At 46.5% G+C, this 20,285-nt stretch overlaps 2 protein-coding genes across 3 annotated transcripts; both read left to right on the forward strand.

The window, feature by feature from the left end:
* The first annotated feature begins 553 nt into the window (after positions 1–553).
* LOC137444562 (G-protein coupled receptor 35-like) lies at positions 554–9,501 on the forward strand. Of its 2 annotated transcripts, none has more exons than XM_068145428.1 (2): positions 554–710; positions 8,469–9,501. In XM_068145428.1, exons 1-2 carry the CDS (start codon positions 594–596, stop codon positions 9,444–9,446), a joined length of 1,095 nt encoding a protein of 364 aa, XP_068001529.1. In that variant the 5' UTR covers positions 554–593; the 3' UTR covers positions 9,447–9,501. The 2 variants fall into 2 exon arrangements, with proteins under 2 accessions (XP_068001529.1, XP_068001530.1); XM_068145429.1 differs by lacking the exon at positions 554–710 and adding an exon at positions 6,208–6,767.
* A 9,146-nt stretch (positions 9,502–18,647) lies between these two features.
* LOC137444701 (G-protein coupled receptor 35-like) lies at positions 18,648–20,104 on the forward strand. The gene has a single exon (XM_068145716.1). The coding sequence runs from the start codon at positions 18,871–18,873 to the stop codon at positions 19,804–19,806; it is 936 nt and encodes a 311-aa protein (XP_068001817.1). The 5' UTR covers positions 18,648–18,870; the 3' UTR covers positions 19,807–20,104.
* Positions 20,105–20,285: the final 181 nt, after the last annotated feature.

Here is a 20,285-nt window from a genome sequence, read left to right on the forward strand (position 1 = left end):
CAGCAATGACAGTGAGAGGACAAGAGGCAATTTGCACAAAGTGAAATACAGGAAAGTCTAGTTAAACACTATAAAGGGGGAAAAAAGATATATTCTTAGGGTGATCAAACACTGAAACAGGTGACTTTGAGGTCTTGTGGAAATATCCCTGGTGATATTCAAAACCAAACTGGTCATGGCCTGGAGAGACTTCCTGCAGCCTAGAAAGAGCCTGTGCTGTGCCAAACTACTTGGTGGGCTTACCTCCCCACCCAGCACTGTGCAAGACTCAGTTTAGCACTCAGCTGGAGGGCTCTGCACCACCAGCTGCACAGCATGATCTAATATCAGATATCACATCTTCCTGGTCTTGCTTAGCTTGGGTTTGAACACAGCATTTCAAACCTACAGTTACTGAGTACCACTGCTAGCTGCAGAACACACTGCTTTACAAAGGGCTGCACGGCAAGGTGATAAACCTAACAAGAAAGTATTGACACCATTTATTTGGTCATCGGATTGATAGTCGTGAACAAACTGACATGAAATCTGCCCTGTAGAGGAGGAGGTGGTGCTACAGAAACCCTCAAGTAGCAGTGAGCTGTTAGTGCCAGATGCAGCTTGTGCCTGCTCTCCAGCCCCACCATCTCGCCCTGCTCCTTCCAGCCACAGAGCCTCCTGCCCTCCCTCCAGTGCGATCTGCTGCTGACTTTGTGTCATCAAGCCTGCAGGTAACATCACTTTGTTTCATTCTCTCTTGCTACCTGTGAATTGCTGCTCAGAATCCTGCTGTGGCTGGGAGGAAGCTTGCTAATCTCTTCGATGAGAGATCTATGAAGTAGATTGTGATCTCTGAGCCTTTCTGTTTCTGTTCTTACTCCAAGGTATTCTCTGGGTACTTTGCCTGGATGATCACTTCCTAACAGCAGCTGGGAACTGGAAGCTAAATTAGACTCAACACAGGAAAGGAGTGATTCCAAAAGATCTCCTTTTTTTCTTTTTTATTTTAATCTAAGTGAATCCTTGCATTGTCTACCAGGATCTTTCAAAGCCACTCTGTGGCTAAGGTGACTCCATTGCAGTTTTCAAGGGATACAGTGACAGACAAACCCAAAAGAAGATTCAAAAAGGAACATTTAAAAAGATCATTGTGTTTCAGAGAGTTTTGAACAGCAGCAGCAGCAGGGTCAGAGCAGGCAGTTTCTGAATTTCTTTATGCTGTTTAGAAAGAGAAAGGAAGAGCTCCTCATTTATGCACCATAGAAGAGCCCATCCCAATTCTAGGAGTGCTGGTGAAAATGAGGGCAGTTGCCATGGAGTTGGCAGGTATGAAGGCAGTTGATGCAGAGGATGCTATACTGTACCCCATACTTCCTACCCCATTTTCCTTCTTCCTCAAGTTCTACTTACTTCCAGGTCCCTTCCCTAACCCATCTCAGCTCCCATGCTGTCATTTTACCCACCACAATCATCTGTCATCCCTCTGCTAACTGCTCACTTCTGAGCTCTCCCCACAAGGAGGGATGAGAATTGCACAGGGAAGCCTCCCACTCTGGTACAGCTACTTTCCCATGGTTTTCCTGCTGTGAAAAACATTGAGTGTTTGCTGCTGTGACACTCCACTGTGCCTTCAGCCTCTGCCTTGCTTCTTTCCCTCTGTCAGGGGTCTGGAAGAATCTTGCTTCTTGAGCTGCTGGAGGAAATGAGAACATCCATGGCCTTCCTCCTCAGCCAGTCACCAACTTCCAGGGCATATGGGGGATGGATGCTGGACCGCTCTCCCCAGTCTATGGTGGAGGGAAAGTAGAACACACTGCTCAATACTGGTGACCCTGTCAGTCAAACCCCAGCCTGTTCCTGGTCTTCCAGACACAGGAAGATGCTGGTTTACAGCCATCTCCATCCTTTTCTCACAGCTTTAGCGTTCTGCCTAGCCCTCTGATCTACCCTACTTAAGGACTTCAGCAGCCACAGGATAAGCATATCCTGTTATCAAACTGCATCTTCTTAAAGACATCTCATCCTCAGCCATACACTGTGCTGCATGGCCTGCTTTAAAACCCTCTGCTCATTTCCTCCTTCCTCCTCCAGCTTATGAGCTGCCTCATGGCCTGGAGCCCTTTGAGCCCTGATGCTGGGAACTTCAGTGGGCCACATCTCCAGCTCCATAGATGGTGTTGTCCAGAGTCCTTTCACACTGCAGAGCACAGCAGCATGGCTTGCCTTGTGTGGTACTTCAGCACAGGGGCAACTGCTGGCTTTGCATACTGGGGCTAGTGAAGAGCAACCCGGACATCAGCCATACCTGCAGAGGCATCTGCCTTCTGCAGCTAGGGAGCCCAGCAGTGTGGCAGCTCCAGTCCCTGATGTAGGAGGTGTCCCTGCTGCCGCTGTTCAAAGAGGTTTTGCTCACATGACAGCTGTCAGCTTCCTTCCAGAGCACAGGCAGTGAGCAGCGAGCCTCTGTTGGGAAATCCAGACCTGAGCACACAACTGGGAGAGAGCTCTATGCAGGAGCCCAAGACAACGATATAACCTCCCCCAACCCACACCTCAGTGCTTAAGCTATTCATGCATTTATCAGTAACTTCAGAACTGGTCTGATTCTGCAGGCAGTGCCCTCACCAACAGACCGCAAGGTCTGCATTACTTCTAGAGGCAATCAGCTGCTTAGCCAGGCATGTTCAGTCATGGTGTACCCTCCTCCATCTCTGAATGCTGTGGGATTTCATCAGATGCCTTATCACTTCACTCTCCTGACAGACTGAACTTATTTTGAAATTAAAGGTTCTTTCCAAAGTGCCTTTACATGCAAGCAGAAATCCAATGACATACATACAGAGTCACTACTTCATAGAATTGTTCCACGTGCACATCCCACAGAGCCACTTCACACCGGATGGGGTCTGATAAAAGCTGATTTTTATCAGCCCATGAACTGACATTCTTCACACAACCAACACTCTTGCAAAACATCTAGTAGCCGGTGTGACAGAGGCTTAGTACCTACCACTTACATCTCCTGGATTTCCTAGGGTGGCAGAATGCCTGCCTTGAGAAGCAATCATCCAATGCAGCCCTTAACGCCAGTTTCCTTGTTTTGCACTGGTGTTTCCTCTTTCGGCTGTGTCTTTCTGTTTCACCTCTGCAGACTTGTACTCTCTCCTTGAATGAATGGGCTTGAAATCAGGTTAATCTTTCCGTCCCAAGGAGCTGGAGAGCAGCCTGCCTCACTCACTTAGGGCTTCAAATATGCCTTCAGGGTGCAGGAACTCAGATTCAGTTCTGTTTTCTCAGCTTGAAGCAGGAGGTCCAGGTTCACATGGTAGTCCAAAGACTCAGAAATCTGCCTGCTTAGAGCCAGAACATAAGGATGACATAAGGAACATAAGGTGACTTCTGCTAAGCCCTTGTAGCCCCTCTGACTGAGAAAAGCAGTTTTATGTACTCAAATTCACATCTATTAGAAATTAAATATTAACTTAAAGCCCTTTTTATACAAGGCACTATTTATTATTATAGCACACCTTTTCTTATGAAGAGGTAGGAGGAAAACTTTACTATGTCTTTTCCCCTTTCAGGTCTCAGAACACCAAACAGCAGTTACACAACAGGACAATGAATGTGTCCAGCACCTGCAATGTCACAAATCTAGAACTGTATCACCACATTCGTCTCATTGAATTTGTTCTGTATAACCTCATTTTCTTTTTTGGAGCACTATTTAATGTTCTTGCCCTCTGGGTTTTCTGCAAGATGAAGAAGTGGACAGAAACCAGGGTGTATGCAATCAGTTTAGTCTTTGCAGACTGCTTTGTCATCTGCACCTTGCCTTTCATGGCTTATTTTCTCTGGAATAAATCAGCTCGAAGTGAACTCTGCCAGGTTATCGAGGCAATGTATCTTATCAACATGATAATGAGCATCTACGTCATTTCATTTATCTCCATTGATCGATACATTGCCGTAAAGTATCCCTTGACAGCCAGGACCCTCAGGTCTCCATCAAAAGCTGCTCTTCTCTGTGGGCTTCTCTGGGTCTCTGTGATAATTGGGGTCACCTTACACTGTCAGCAGAGAGAGGCTGCTCTTTGCTTTGATAGCGATATCACTACTCCGAGCCGGCTTGCCTTTTCCCTTGGCTTTGCTCTGCCATTAATAATCTCACCAGTTTGCTCCATAGTAGTAATCAGAAACCTTAAGAGACATCTGAGCACAAATCCACCAGACAAGAAATTAATCCAGAGAGCTGTTCACGTTGTTTATGCAAATCTGATTTCATTTCTGATATGTTTTCTGCCAGCCTACCTCGGGGTACTTGCTGGGTTCATAATAGAGAGTGTTGCAGCTACCTGTTTCCTGCTCCAGGTTATGAAGAACTTATCCTCAGTGACCAGGTGTATTGCCACATCCAACTGCTGCCTGGATGGTGTCTGCTACTACTTTATGACAAAGGAGTTCCATGAAGCCCTTCTACAGCCCAAATCCAGTACTATAAAAACCAGATCAAACCCAACCTTTGCAGACACACACTTGTTAAATGAAGGTGGAGAGGCAGAGTGAAACAAAACCCCCATACCCCAGACAACCCACAACAACCCTCTAACATCAAGAGAAGGTACAAATTCAGCATTATTGGGATAACTACTGCTCTTTCTGTCTAGGGAACTCTGTGTTAGGTTTAACACTACTAAGTTGCTTGTAATTTTCACTCTATGTTTCTCTTAAACATGTAAGGTATTTCACAGAGATATGTGAAAGTGTGTATGTAACCACTGGTTGCCAACATGAATCCATTCCACCCTCCAGCACCTACTCTTGCAGCACTCTTAGAGGCAGGCAGGTGACCCATATATTTCTCTCTGGTTCAGTTCATTTTGCATCTAAAGTCAATTGATCCTTAGTGCCAACATGTAGGTAAGAATGCATCATGTTTTATCTCATTGTGCATTTTGGGTTGCTTGTACTATTAAAATAATCCAGTTTATTTCTTTATCATATTCCTCTGGTGTGCTGGGAGGCTTCATGCAGTACCAGCATATTGATAATTACAGGGCCCTGAGCAGCCTAGACTCTGATGATCACCCTTCCCCTTCATGTGAGTGGGTCAGGTAGATGTGAAGGCACGCTTTCAGGATGAAAGTAAAATCTGTCCAGTGCTGTAAAAGCACAAAGTCCAGGAGATTTCAGAGCTGACTTCTCCTGCCAACATCCCTCCTGTGGCAATGCTAAGCCCTGGCACAGAGACAGCTTCTTAGGGCAGCCACCTCCAAGGAGGCCACTGCTCCAACCCATGTGGGAGGGAAGCTCTTTTAACTCTTTCTGGACCTCTGCTACAAGTGCATTGCTAGTCCTTGAATTTATCTTGTGGCCCAGTCTGGCCCCTCAGGGTCACCCTCCTGGCCACAGCTCAGGTTCAGACTGTCATCCTGAAGCTGGATACAGCTGGAGCTGGGTTTCCACAGCCTGCCCAACTTGACACCCCTAATCTGCCCATGGGAGAAATGCATTTGTCTGAGTTAGCAGCTTAGGAAAGTCAGGGATGGTCAAGGAAATGGTTGACCTCTCTTTGTTATTCTAATGCTCCATACAGCTGGGCTATATCTCCAAACTCTCCAAAAAGCTCCCCAAGCTCTGCCTAGGCAGTGCTCACAGCACTCCTAGAGACTTCCCCATCTGCAAATGTTGTTTCCCTTGTGACCTGCCTCTGCCTCCAAGGAGCACAGGGCTGTTGCTTGATCTGCTGTTATCACCTTTGGGACCCTGAGTGCAGGAAATATGAAGAATGGGACAAATCCTGACAGGAGTCAGAGTCTGGGTCCTGTCAGCTGGCTCGCCTAGAATAGAACAAACTTAGAATAGAACAGAATAAACCAGGTTGGAAGAGACCTTCAAGATCATCACATCCAAACTATTGCTTAGATGGGACTGAAACTGCTGCAGCCAGAAAACAGCAAAAGCCATCAAAATTACTATAAAATGCTACTGGGGCATGTTCTATAACACATTTCTAAAGGTTCTGACACCTGTGGTGTGCTCACTGCCACCCAGGTATCTTACCTGCACCTGGCTGGCAGCAGCAGTCATTACCATCTTGGCCTTTCCAGTGCTGCTCATGAGCAGTGTTAGACACTTCACAGAGAAGAAGCAGTCTCATGCTGTCCATCTGCTCTCTTGTAACGACACTGAAGAGAAGCTTGCTAGGGCCTCTTGCCCTCACCTCACTGTTATGGGGTGCAGGAGCACTGATGTGCCCCCCTGGAAAGGCCACCAGTCCCCACACTGCTGTCTGTCTGAGATGTGCTCTGCAACCGCACCGGAGGCTGCACAGGCTGCTCTGCTCCCTGGGGAACCTTCTGCTGCCAGAAGAGCCATTTTCAAACATTATGGGGTTTATTTCAGAAATTATTTGATTTTCTATGGCTGAAAATATTAAATTTTAATTGTTAGCTTGTGTGAGGTGAATGGAGGGGAGGGCAGAGAGGGTGGAGGAAATGGTGCTGAACCATCGATGTGATCTGAGTAGAACAACAGAGGGCACCAGAGACTCGACCGTCCCCAAAAGCAGGTGATAAATTAAGCACTTGTGGTGAACAAGAGCTCACTGCTGTGATTCAGCGGTCCTGAGCTGTCGGCAGCAGGCTCCAGGGCAGCTGTGCCCTGCACGAAGCAGCCTCCTGCACCGGACAACTGTGGCAGCAAGAGATCTCTTCCCCTACCAGGACACCCTCCTCTACACTGCAGCCTTTCTGAGGACAAAATCCACCTGACAGCACTGCAAGAAGAAGGTAATGTCTTTTAGTGCTTCCCACGCCATTGTGTGGCTGTGTGCTCTGATCAGCTCTTCAGGGTGGGCTTTCTCACCTCTTAGCTAAAGAGCTAACTGAGGTTACCTGTCTGTTAGCATACAGGTCAAGCTTCAGCTGTACACAGACGCTTCAGCCTCCTCCTGCTTTCACAGCTGTTACACCCCACTGTTTTGCAGCCACATGTCATTCAGGAGAGTCTTCATCCTTGTGGTTTCACACCAGTCTGTGAGCATGTAGTCATCCAGCTCCAGACACTTCGTGGCAGAGGACCTTGGGAATGACCACCAGCTTGTGCTCATATGGAGGACTGAACGGGGTTGGGATGCTCAGCCCAGAAGGCTCAGCTGCAACTCGGGGCAGTGCTATAGAATGGATTTTTTACTGCGGGATGACCACAGGATGCTGGTAGAGAATGGCTGAAGGATAGGTTGTACCACAGAGCAGCCAAGGACCTGTGAGGCTGAAAGGCCAAGAAAGCCCGGACACTGGTTGTGTTAGTTCCTCCATAAATCCCACTCTAAAAAAACGTCTGTATGCTTGTGGTTCAGTAATGCCATACCAGTTCTGGTGCTAGAGTAGGTGCTGCACTTTCCTCTCTGGCTGCCTGATCCATCCATCCCCCAGCCTCAGTCACTAGAAGCAGTTCACTTAGTTCACGCAAGCAGACACTTTCACTACATTTTAGATGTTGATGCTTAGAAGTTGCTGACATATAAGGCAATGTATTTATAAGAGACTGTAGGGATCTGGGTGTTTTTCTTTCTGCCTCACTGTAAACATTTCCTTTATGAGCTGCAGACTAAGTCTGATTCATTCTCTGTGACCTCCTTGCTGGTAGTAGATGCCCTGAAATATTTAAAGGAATATCAGGAGGTAGTCTAAGGTCTTGGGCGACTTGTGTGTTCTGTTTTAGTGCTTTAGCAACATTTTGGCTTCCTACCTTTGAAAGTTGAGCTCAGCCACATGTCTTCTTTCACATTCCCTTCTCTTTTTGGAGACACATCATCTGCTAGGGCTGGTGGTAGCTATGCTGAGCTATCCCTCCCCAGCCTCATACAGCAAGAGGAGCAGATTTGTGGTTGGGGCAAGCCTACCTACAACAGACACTCACCCACCAGCCTTCTCACCACACCCAGGAGTAAAACCTCCTGAACTACCTGACTGGAAGGGCTCAAGTCCTGTGAAGTTTCACAGGCCTGGCAAGACCAGAACAAACCCATGGGGTGGCTTCAGCAGCAAAACAAGGGTCTTGAAGGGCAAAGGGAAATGCTCCTCAAGTCTGCTTCAGGCTGCCCTAAACCCAGCAGCTCACTTCTAACCACAGCATCAGCAAAGATAAGGGACCACAAAAATTACTATTGTGCTTTGCAGACCCTTTGCTATCACCCAAAGTGTGCATGCCAGAACTGGATGGAAAGCAAGACAGGCTTAACTCTGTAAGAGCTGCAAGAGAGGGCTGCTTCAGTATTTTTATCTAAGCTGGTGGCCAGTAACAGTGTTACTGTGGAGATTAAGGGGCAGACAGTGCTGATAAGCCACTGAGCCCTTCCAGGGGTTGCCTATACATGCAGTACAGGACATGAGGAACCATGGAGCCATGAGAGCAGGGGCACAGCAGCAGCAGCCAGCCCAGAGGACTGACACTGAGCTCAGTCTTACACCTGCATCTTTTTCTTGCAGAGACAACCCAGCATGAAGAACTGCACTGACAGCAACATGCTGAAGAATGGCACTACGCTGCTTCAACTGATTGTCTACATCCCTGTGCTCTCCCTAGGGATCCCACTGAACTTGACTGCCTTCTGGGTCTTCTGCTGCAAAATCAAGAAGTGGACTGAGACCAGGGTGTACATGATCAACCTCACAATTGCGGACAGTTTCCTTCTCTTTGCCCTGCCTTTCATGGTATATTTTCACAAGCACAACCACCCCATAGACAAGCTGTGCTTGGTCATACGCAGCATATATTTAATAAACATGCCCATGAGCATCTTCATCATCACCCTGATTGCAATCGATCGATACATTGCAATCAAGTTCCCGCTGAAAGCAAAGGTCCTTCGATCTCCGCTGAAATCGGCTTCTGTCTGTGGGTTTCTTTGGATAGTGATGGTAATCAATTCTTACCTGCATCCACAATTTTATGAAAGATCAGAACAGTTCTGCCTTGGCAAACAATCTATTCAACCCAGTTATTCAATGGTACTCACCAGTGTTTTGGGGTATTTCGTTCCCTTGGGGACTGTGATTTTTTGCTCGGTACAAGTCATCAGATGTCTCAAAAAGAAGATTGACAGTGGCCCTCATGAGAGAAAGCTGATCCAGAAAGCAATCCACATTGTTTCTGTGAACTTGTGTGTATTCATCATATGCTTTTCACCTCTCCACATCACACTGATCTTGCGGTTCGCAGTGGATGTTGCTGGAGCCTGTTCTCTGCTCTCGGCGGTTAACATCTGCGTGCAGGTGTCTGTGTGCTTCGCGAATTGTAACTGCTGTTTGGATGCATTTTGCTATTACTTTGCAGCCAAGGAATTTCCGGAATTTCCTTCTCTGTTCCCTGCTTGTTTGTCAGTGAGGTCCAAGGTGAACCAAAGAAAAGAGTCACAGCCACCCACACACCAAGTCATGACACAAACAAGCTGTAGTCCACTGTAGATGTTAGGAGCCACGGTGCTGCTGAAGTTTTGAGGAAGAGAGAATAGGACCACCTACAGAATCATAAAACCATAAAATGCTTTGGGTTGGAAGTGACCTTTAAAGGCCATCTATTTCAAACTGCTTGCAGTGAGCAAGGTCATCTTTAACTAAACCAGGTTGCTCAGAGGCCTGTCTCACTTGACTTGGAATGTTTCCAGGAAGGGGACAGCTCAGTATTTGCAATAAATTTAGGTACAGGCATACCTGAAAAAAGGGGCAACCCCCTCCAAGGGGTCTGATGTTAACATGAATTTTGTCCTGTTGTCCTCAGAAACTTGAGTTGAGCTCTGAATGTTGCCTTGGGTTGTTGTACCACAGCCTCAGGTGTCTGAGTCAGACTGGTATGGAGAACAGACGATAGGGCCACCATTTCTTCCATGCACTTGTTTGTACGTATCATACAGCTAAACAAAGGGGACTGAGCACCCTTACACAAGTTCACTTCTAGCGACCATATGGTCCCTCAAAACCTAGAAAAAGCCTCTGTACTACAATGCCACACCTAATATACCTGTGCTGCTTACACCAAAGAGTTTGTCTGTACAGTGGTAGCTTTCCCTCAACCAATTGATTTCAAAGCTTGTAGCTGTCACTAGGATGCAGGTACACCACATGCATGGACTAAACTGCTGGAGCCAGACAGTGACCTGAGACTATTGCCCCATTCCTGCCATATAACACCTGCATTAACTTGTAGCAATGCCCTGGCATTTCTGAGCCTAAAATCACTCTGGGTATAAATAAAGATATTACCGCATGAGCTACACAGTGTTGTGGACCACAGCACAGGCACTTGTGCACATCAGGTATAAAGCTCTAATGATCTGACCTCACTCAGATGACTACTATAAGCCCTGGTGGTAGGCTGTTATACTTTCTTGGGATCAGATCTTCAGTGGGCGTCCTTTCTGGTGAGGTATCATTTGATCTGTCTGAGTCATCACAGCCTTGTGCCCAGGAAACAGCAGGGAGCAACATAAAGCAGATGCAGACCTGATCCCTCCTTTGCCATCCATCATCAGTTTTCAGGGGATGTTTGGTGAAAGCAGGGTGCAAAAAGCCCTTCCATAGAGATAGGGCAGACCTATGGCTGAGAGCTCCTCAGCATTGCCCTATGTGATGAAGCCTTGCTTTGGACCTGGGTTTTATTCTTTCAGCTGCTTGGACAGTGCAGAGTGGGGGTTCAGCAGCTCTCCTGCACCTCATTTCTAGACATTTAACTCTTCTCATGCATTATACAGAAAGTCTTGATCTATCCTATCTGGATCCTGGACCAGCATCAGTTTTAATGTTGGGCTTTTCAGGTACCAAATGCCTCTATAATACCTGTGCTTGCATCACATGTCTTTCCACCCCACAGACAAATGACAACAGAGCAGCTCAAAACAGGCCACAAAGGGAGGTCTTGGGGCACTGGAAGGAAGCAACCCATAGAGAAACCCGGGCTGAGAGGGGAGCCAGTGCCAGGGTGTGACTGCTTCATACTTACCTGCAGAGAAATTTCATCCAATACTTTACCATGTAGCTGCTTCAGTAAGTCTGCGTGGGAAACGCTGTAGAGTTGTTGAAATACCTGTGCCAGCTGTATCTCAGTCGGCTTCATGGTCCCTGAATTTCAGCACTTTCTGGCTTGTGAACCACAAAAAAAAATTTCAAGGTCATGCAAACCCTCATTCTGCTCATTTAAACCTACAGACAACTGCTTTTGCTAGCAACAACTTACAAATGACCTATCACCTTCTAATGTCTGCAGATCACCTGCTGAAACCACTGTCTAGACACTGGCCAAATAACACAAGAAACTACTCTTGCCATCACAGAAATCACTCTCAATCCTGACTTTATATCTATCTACCTTCTTTATGGCAGTACTTTTGCATAGGTCCCGGCATGATGGAAGCTACAGCGAGTGACTGCATCATAAAAATGGATGAAACTGCTCAGGTCATTCAGCTGATCATTTATGTCCAAATGTCCTTTTTTTGGTATATTATTTAATGCCCTGGCATTACAGGTATTTGACTGCAAGCAAAACAAAACACCATGCATGTCACCAACTTAATCATTGGACACTGTTTGGCCCTCACTCTGCCTTTGAAAGTCTCTTTTCAAAGACAGGAAAAGATACAAGAGACAATGATCACACACAGAATCTTAAACCAATCTGTTGCTTAAGGACATGCATTAGTGTTGTCACTCTTGTAGCTGTCAACAAATACACTGTAATTGTCTGTAAAGAGCCAGAGGCTTGACAGAACACGAGGAAATGGCCTCGAGTTTTGCCAGGGTAGGTCTAGGCTGGACATTAGAAGCAATTTCTTCACTGAAAGGTTGTCAAGCTCTGGAACAGGCTGGCCAGGGAAATGGTGGATTCACCATTCCTGGAGGGATTTAAAGATGTGCACATGGTTTCATAGTGACCTGGCAGTGCTGGGTTAATGTTTGGGCTCAATGATCTTAGAGGTATTTTCCAAAGAAAACGATTCTATGATTCTAAGGGTTGTTCAGCAAGGAAAAGTGCTTCTGTTTTCACAAAGAGTGCAGAGGGCCTTCAAATGCACTTTTGACGCTGGGATCCCCTCTTGAGATTTTGCATCTCATAGGTTATAAAGCTTGCCTGCTCCAGATCTCTGTGGAAATATCCATTATTTCAAAAGAGTTGGTAGATTCATACCAACCAGTCATCCCACTGTTGACCCTGAAAGCAAAGAAGTTCCTCTTTTTGCAAGCCCAGTCACACTCAAGTTTTGTCCCCGCTACCTGGGACACCTTGTCCAATTCATCTGTCCAAAACACAAACTGGTAACACCTTTGTGCACGTGGCCTCGGGCAGGCCCCATAGCATAGCAAATACTAGCTGCTGTTGAGTTGCCATTTGCTACTGCTTTATAACCAAACTTCTTCTTACCCAAGCCCATAGTTATTAAATCAAGGAAGGATCACAGGCATGGCAGTTAAACTACAGAGCCGCAGTGGTTTCACCCCAGCTAAGCACCACACAGCCACTTCCTTACTCCCTGTTGGAGCCCAGACCAGTTCAGCTGTGCTGAAGAATTTACAGTTGGCATTGCTGCCTGTAGCCAAGCTTACTGCATATAGAGCTGTGTGAAAGGAAAGGTTTTGTTCTTGTAGAATGCAAGCTAATACATTCCACTGTTCATGCTCCAAATAAAAAGAAAAATAAGTGTCTGTTTTTCTTATTGTGAAGTGGAAAGTTTTGGCTTCACAATCCCTGTCAACACTCAGTGTACTTGTACTGAATAGGGCAGAAACAGAAACATTCTCTTGCAAGCAAAAATAAAGCTATATTGCAGCAATATATCTCTAAGTAAATAATAATTTATTGCCTTTATACACTGAAATCCTCTATTAGTGATGCAAAACCTGTACTGGAGATGGTAAGAGGAGACACAGCTCCTATGATACAAGATCTGCCTTACAACAGGATATTTATAATGCAACCCAAAGATAAGTAAGAAACATTTGTACTACCTTGGGCAAAAATTACAATCATGTTTAAGTGTCTAGTTATACTGATGTCTATGATGGGTTTCTGACACCTTCCTCTAGTCTGAAAACTTCCTGAGTGCTCCCAGTCAATGGAACAGATGAGTTCTCAGTGTTTGGGTCACAATAAATCAGCAGCCATCATATAGCAGCGGAATAGATATCCATGAGGATAGAGGCATGCTTACCTACAATTCTACATTTCCTAGCTTATCTACAATTCTACATTTCCTAGCTCAAGAGTCAGTCTAGTGCCGGTAGGGAGCATCAGCCACCATCTATTAACACCTCCAACAAGCAGGGCTGGATGACTGCATTCACAGTATCACCAAGGTTGGAAGAGACCTCAAAGATCATCGAGTCCAACCTGTCACCACAGACCTCATGACTAGACCATGGCACCAAGTGCCACATCCAATCCCCTCTTGAACACCTCCAGGGAAGGTGACTCCACCACCTCCCTGGGCAGCCCTTTCCAATGGCTAACGACTCTCTCAGTGAAGAACTTTCTCCTCACCTCAAGCCTAAACTTCTCCTGGTGCAGTTTGAGACTGGGTCCTCTTGTTCTGGTGCTGGTTGCTAGAGAGAAGAGACTGACCCCCTTCCTGGCTACAACCTACTATCATTTCAGCAAGATGCAATCTTCCTATCATAGAATCATAGATCAGAAAAGACCTTTAAAATGACTGAGTCCAACCATTAACCGAGCACTGCCAAGTCTACCACTAAACCATGTCCCTCAGCACATCTACACATCTTTTAAACACCTCCAGGGATGGGGCAGCCTTGAGCAGCCCTGTCCCTCAAAAAATAAAAACAAAAAAGGATGGTAACAATGGCTTAAACATTAATGAACAAACTGGTGCTGCAGTCAAAACTTAGGCTTTGAAGTAAAGACAAAAACAACTTGCAAGAAGTATCAAAGTAATTCAGAATCCTGCTTCTGAGTGAGTAGCCACCAGATTTAGTATTGTTTGCCCTTCTGTCAAGGAAGGCAGGGGCTGGTGTAAGACAGCATTGTGCTGTTTGGTGGCATCAGGGCAGGCCTGAAATCTGAGTTATCACCAGAGGCTTGGTCTCCAGCAGCACTCCTCTCCTGCGGGCTGGCAGACACATATTACGGAACTCTACACAAATAGTTCTCAGGCTTTGGAGGGATCTCTGTGGTTTTGGTTTCTCAGTTCCAGTCACAAGCACTGCCCAGCAGTCTCCAGGGGACTCTGCAATGCCCCATGCAGGAGCAGGCCCCTGGGAAGCACAGGCTTTGCTATGCTATCCCCAGTATGTCTGCATAGAGCTACATGGCTGGTCCTTGCAGTAATGATGCTGTGGGAGTACAGAGAGCACCAAAACAGTGCATAAATCCCTACAAGCCTGTTATCTGCTGTGGCTCAGTTCCTGTGTGTTGCTAAGGAAGGGGAAAGGGGAAACAGTCTCAACAGACAGGGTTGGTCATTGTCTGAGGTTGATGCAGTTAGCCTAACACTGCAATTTCACAAGCTTTCCATGCTGAAAAGAAGACTGACACGTTCTACTCCCAACCCTGCAGTTCTGTTTAGGTCAAGATCTGTTGTTGCCACATCACATCTTCCTGTGAGAAAGCCAAGAAAAAATCCACACAGGGAAGAGGCACTGCAGAACCTGAATGCTGCAGGGTCACACAACATCCTATGCACTCCTCAAACATGTGGAGTAGGTAGCAGCACCTCTGTAACTGTGCCAGAGGCCATGCTCCACTGGGATGTGTCAGCAGTTGTAGCTTCTCTGGGAAGCAGAGGAGACCAAGATCACCCTTAGAAGGGAAAGGAGGCAGGATCCCACCAAACCTGAGTTGTCCTGTCTCTTACCAATCTGTACCAAGCACGCAGGAAAACCACACATGAAGGACTTGCTTTGGCTGGGAAGCAATCTCAAACAGGACATCAGGTGGAGCTTAAAAGGGATGGAAAAATGAAGGTGAAGAACAGAAGCAAGTCTCAGAGGTCAAGAAGTGTAAAGATAAATGGATCTTAACAAATTCTTCCCTACCTACAAATTACAAACAAAGAAGGAAGATGACCCACTACTGTTGCTGACAAAAAACAACAAACTTGTCCAGGTATGTCCTGAAAACTACCTGACTGCTTTGCCACAGTTTTCAGTAAGGATGAGGAACCTGAGAAATCAAGAATTTTAAAGGAAATGGTGCATGAAATCTCACACCAGCAACAAGGCTTTTAAATGAGTCAGTCAAAATAGGACCAGAGACAGAGACCACCAAACTTAGTCCCCTCTGTAGGCTGGGAGACGAAAGGAAGGGGTCTGGCCAGTAACCACTCTGCTATGCATAGATCTGAAAACTGGGCAGTTTCACAGCAAGTCTGAGCAATATTTATCGGGAGGGCAAAAAGCAGAAACACAAAAATTAAGTGGTGCTCCACCTTGCTGGAGTATTTTGCCTTACTGCCTTCTTTCACAAAGAAAATCACTTCTGCAATCAAGGTGTGGTAGACACAGTGAAAGGTCCTTTGGAACGCATTGTGAATGGTAATGTACTTTGTACAGGCAGTGGTAGCACTCACCAGTGCTACAGGCCCCCGGATTACCCTACCAGGGAGCTGACAGCGAGAACTGCACGTGTCACCTGCACTGTGCCACATGGTGACAGCACTGAGACAGGCTGAGAACTGCATTTATGGGGGGAAGATATAAAGTAAGCACCATTTGACCATGTCAGAGGCGATTAAAACTGAAACTGGATGTAAGAAGGGGGCCATAAGCATCTGCAAGAGGCTAGAAGTTGGCTGATGGGGAGCTGAGGTGGAGAGAAGTATGAGGATCCTGACCCAGTACTGTCCAGGAATCAGAGACAGACACAAGAGCCACACCAAGAGATGTGTAAGTTCTCCACAGATAACTCTTCATGGCTTTGCCCACTGGAAGCTGGTGTTGAGTTGCACTGATGTATCCTGGTGAACCTGCTGATCACAGCCAGCTGCTTTGTGCCTGGTGAGGCGGTTTGTCTCTCCCTTGAAGCCTCACCAGGCTGACAGGAGACATAGCTTCCCTCATCTGGCAACCACAGCATCAGGCTGTGGATGGGAAGCCTCACACTGGAGAGATGATATAAGAAGAGCTCCCTTCATGCTTCATTTTGACTGCTCATGGTTAATGATGATAGTGGTTGTCTTGACATGGACAATAGGAGAGTGTGGGCTACACTAGAGGATGATGCAAAGTGAAGTTTTTTCTGTTCAGTGGTGAAATTATCACAGCCCAGGAGCTGGATGGCTTTGAAAACTGACATACTGACAAAGACCATGACATGAAAATGATGGTAGTTGGGGAATCCATGAGCTGGGTGTACCAATAGGTCAGAAACTATTTATAAGCATCCATCAAGAAGCAGTTACAAGAAAAGCAAAAGAAGTCCCTGGAAGTATTTAAGCCATGCTCTAGACTGGCTCTACCCTGGCAAGGAATTAATCTAAATGACTGATTTGTAATGAGCAGAGAGACAATGCAGGAATACTCCAGAAGCTGCTCTAAGACAGCCTGGAAAGTGGGAAGGGAAAATACATTTGCCCAAGATAGCAACCCAGGGTATTAGCATCAGGACCTCTGAGCTTGTTGATCAACTTCTCTGAGCTCTTCTTGCACACAGGCTGCAATGGACAGCCAAGGAGGAGCCTCTGGCCAGCAGCTGCCTGCAGAGCAGTCACAAAGTCAACAGGTCACAGGGTCACAGTGACACATTTTCTCAGAATTGCTGGTTGCTGAGAACTACAGGAGATGAGAATTACAGGAGATGAGACAAATTACTATGATTCAAAATGAAACTCAGAGTAATCAGAATCTGCAGAGCCCAGGCCTCCCCTCTCCAACAGATCTGTGAATGGACCTGGGGGCTCATCAGGACTGCTCTGTCCCAGGGCTCAGAAGTGTGACTGTAGGTGGTAGACCCTCCTTCAGTCCCAGCAAGAGTGGCTGTTCGGAAGGCAGAGAGAAGATGTCAGGACTCTCCAGGGCAATGTGCACAGCCTGTCAGGTGAAGAAGGTCAGTGGGCATTTTCTAATGTCCCATGCCTGGACACATTCAAGGTTGGATGGGGCTCTGAGCAACCTGATCTAGTTGAAGATGTCCCTGTTGACTGAATAGATTACATTTAAAGGTCCCTTCCAACCCAAACCACTCTATGATTCTACAATCAGGTATTGGAAAGTAAATCAAAGGAAGAACCCAAAACCATTCCATCACCAGAGGAACTGCTGCAGGGCAACACAGCCGACAAACATTTCACCTTGCTGCAAGGCTATTACAGGCTCCTCAGTCAACAGAAGGTGGAAAGAACCACATGAGTGGTGACAGAGGAAGCTCAACCCCGGGGGAAATGTGTTGAGGAGGGGTAGTGATGCTTCCTCCCCCAGCACTGCTGCTGTCACAGCCACTGGCAAATGGTCATCACAGGACACCTTCCTGGTCCCACAGCAGGAGCACCACTACGAGAGCTCATCGTGCCTGCACATCACACTGCAGCTGGCCTGGAGGACCATTCACTCTAAGGACAGCAAGTGAGCAGGTAATTCCTCCCGGCTGTATGGTGACTTGGTTGTTTGAGTTCTACAAGCTTGCCTTTCCCTAGTCATAGTGGGACACCAAAAAGGTGGTGGAGATAGGGAGAGGGCTGGAGCTTGTGTATTTTCAAAGGCTCATTTTGCTACTGGCCACATAAGACACGTTTTTGCTGCTTACGGACTGCTTCGGCCTTTGTTAGATCTCCTTGTTGTCTGCTATCTTCTTCTGGGATCTTACTTCGTTCCTCACGTCCAAAGCACAGAATTGCTGCCAGTATCAGCTGTAGCACATTCCCTCATGTCCAAAGAGGAGCCTTCTGGCATGAATCCTCAGCAGCATGACTTTCAAAACTAGCCAAAAACTGCAGATGCATGTAGACGCTACAGAACTGCCCTATGGTTTGCTCACTCAAGATGCTTTCAAGCTACAGGAACCTGAACCCATGGTGTTATGTTTTTCTTGCAGGGAAAATCCAAAGGCATCTCAGATCTCTCAGGTCTCTTCTGTTCATGAACAGCTGCACCTTCTTCATTAACTCCTCCAAAACAGGAGGGAAAATGGCAATACTATTCTGAGATCCTAGGAGATAACACCGCTCACTAGACCAGATATGGCTCATCTCTCTATTTCACATGGCTGCTAATCACATTTCTTGCCATGACATTGGTGGGGTTTTCTTCTCTTGGAATTGGGGCAGATTGCTCTAACAGTTTTGAGGCACTGACCATCTTTCACAATCTCTGAAAAGCAGCATTCAGACCGCCTCCAGTACTCTTGCTGCAGACTACTGAATGCTAACCCTGATTACAAGATTTAATGCCAGATAAAACTACTGAGAGAGGTGCTAATAATTGCTCTTATCACTAAAAGAAGCAATTCAGAGACAGTTCAGGATGGAAGAAGAAGACAGCAGTCCTATTGCTCCACACATCCCAGAGCATTCTAAGCTGTGAGGCTGCTGGTTGGTGTCTCCCAGCTACTGCTAGCTTCAGGATACCTGCTACTGCCTGATTTGAGTCTGGCCCAAAACAGAGACAAGCATTTTCCCCTGCTGCCTTCCACAAGCAGTCATCCCTTACAGGACCTAGTGAGAACCTGTGCTTTCCTCTCCTCCACAACAGACCACACTCATATCCCACTCCCTCCCCTTCCCACTAGGTACCCTCCAGCCAGCTCTGCTCTGCAGATTCATCTCCGCCGTCTGGTTTTCACTGTTGGTATAGCCCTGAACTATCTGAATTAATCACCAATTCAGTCAGAAGTGGCTTCTAAAAGGTTTCACCTTGTTTTGCAGGAACTGTGCCTCTTAATAACCCCAAAATGAACCTCAGCAGCTGCAACATCTCACAGTATGAAAGCTTCCCACTCATCCAGCTGTATGTTTACAGCCCGGTTTTTCTTCTGGGCATTTTGCTGAACACATTGGCCCTGTGGGTGTTCTGCTGCAAACTCAGTCAATGGACAGAAACCCGAGTATACATGGTCAACTTGGCTGTGGCTGACTGCTTGCTGCTCTTTACTTTACCTTTTAAAACTTTCTTCCAGTTCTATCACCTGAAGGTAAATCGATGGTGTCTGGTTCTGGAAGGTGGCTATTTCATAAACCGGTTAATGAGCATCGGCATCATCAGCGTGGTTGCAGCTGACAGGTACCTTGCAATCAAGTACCCTTTGAAAGCCAAGGTGCTGAGGTCACCACTGAAGGCAGCTTTGGCCTCTGGATTTCTCTGGATAGCCATCATCTGCGTGATGTCCCTCATCAAAAGGTTGGAGGACCGAGGACAAGATGACTTTTGCTTTGAAAAGTCTTCCGTGGAGCCCTCAGTGATCACACTGGGTGCTGTTATTGTAGGGTTTTTCATACCCTTGGTCGTTGTGAGCTATTGCTCCATACAAGTCATTGCAGAACTCACAAGAAAGAAGAATGAAACTTGTCACAAGGAAAAGTTAATCAGGAAGGCTGTCTACATCGTGTCTGCAAACATGGCTGTATTCATCATATGCTTTTTACCTCTTTACCTTGGGCACCTCCTTCGCTTCATAGTGGACTCCATCAGCTCCAATTGCTCTGTGATACAGAGCGTTAATAACTTTGTTCACCTTGCCTCGGTCCTGGCAAACACAAACTGCTGCCTGGATGCTATTTGTTACTACTTTGTCAACAAGGAATTCAAGGAAGCATCTCCCAAGCTAGTGAAATCCAAATCTGGCGCCACTGAAGAAGCTGAAATTCAGCTCCCATGCACAGCACATTAGTGCCAAACAGAGGCAGCATACGTTTTATACTTGCTATGTTCAAATTCAGATGGGACTCAACAGCAGGCTTTCTTCTCTAGGTGAGATGGGGTGTGGGGGAGGGGACTTTCTGCTAATGGGAAAGATTCAGACACATGAAAATCTGCTTTGATTCAGACAAAACCAGCAGTCCAGATCCTGACACAATGATCTAGTTTGCCACTGAGAATTCACTGCCTTGTGCACATTTAACTAAAGTGATAAATTTTCCCTGCAAATAGTGTCTTTCTTTTTCTCAGAAAACCCCAAAACATGAGCAGGCAGCAGTAAAAGGGGGGATGTGGGGGTGTGGGGGGGTATGTCAGTAGCCTCCACCATGGATCTTTATGCATCTGTAGCTGTGACAAAGAAACAGGTTATTCCACAGATCAGAAAAGAAGAAATGTCAAGGTGAAACCACTGCAGAAAAAGAATGATGTTTTCATAAGCCTTGTTTTTCA

Source organism: Melanerpes formicivorus, unplaced genomic scaffold, assembly GCF_026170545.1.
Source record: "Melanerpes formicivorus ecotype bairdi unplaced genomic scaffold, bMelFor1.0.p_v2 SCAF_12, whole genome shotgun sequence".
Lineage (NCBI taxonomy): Eukaryota > Metazoa > Chordata > Aves > Piciformes > Picidae > Melanerpes > Melanerpes formicivorus.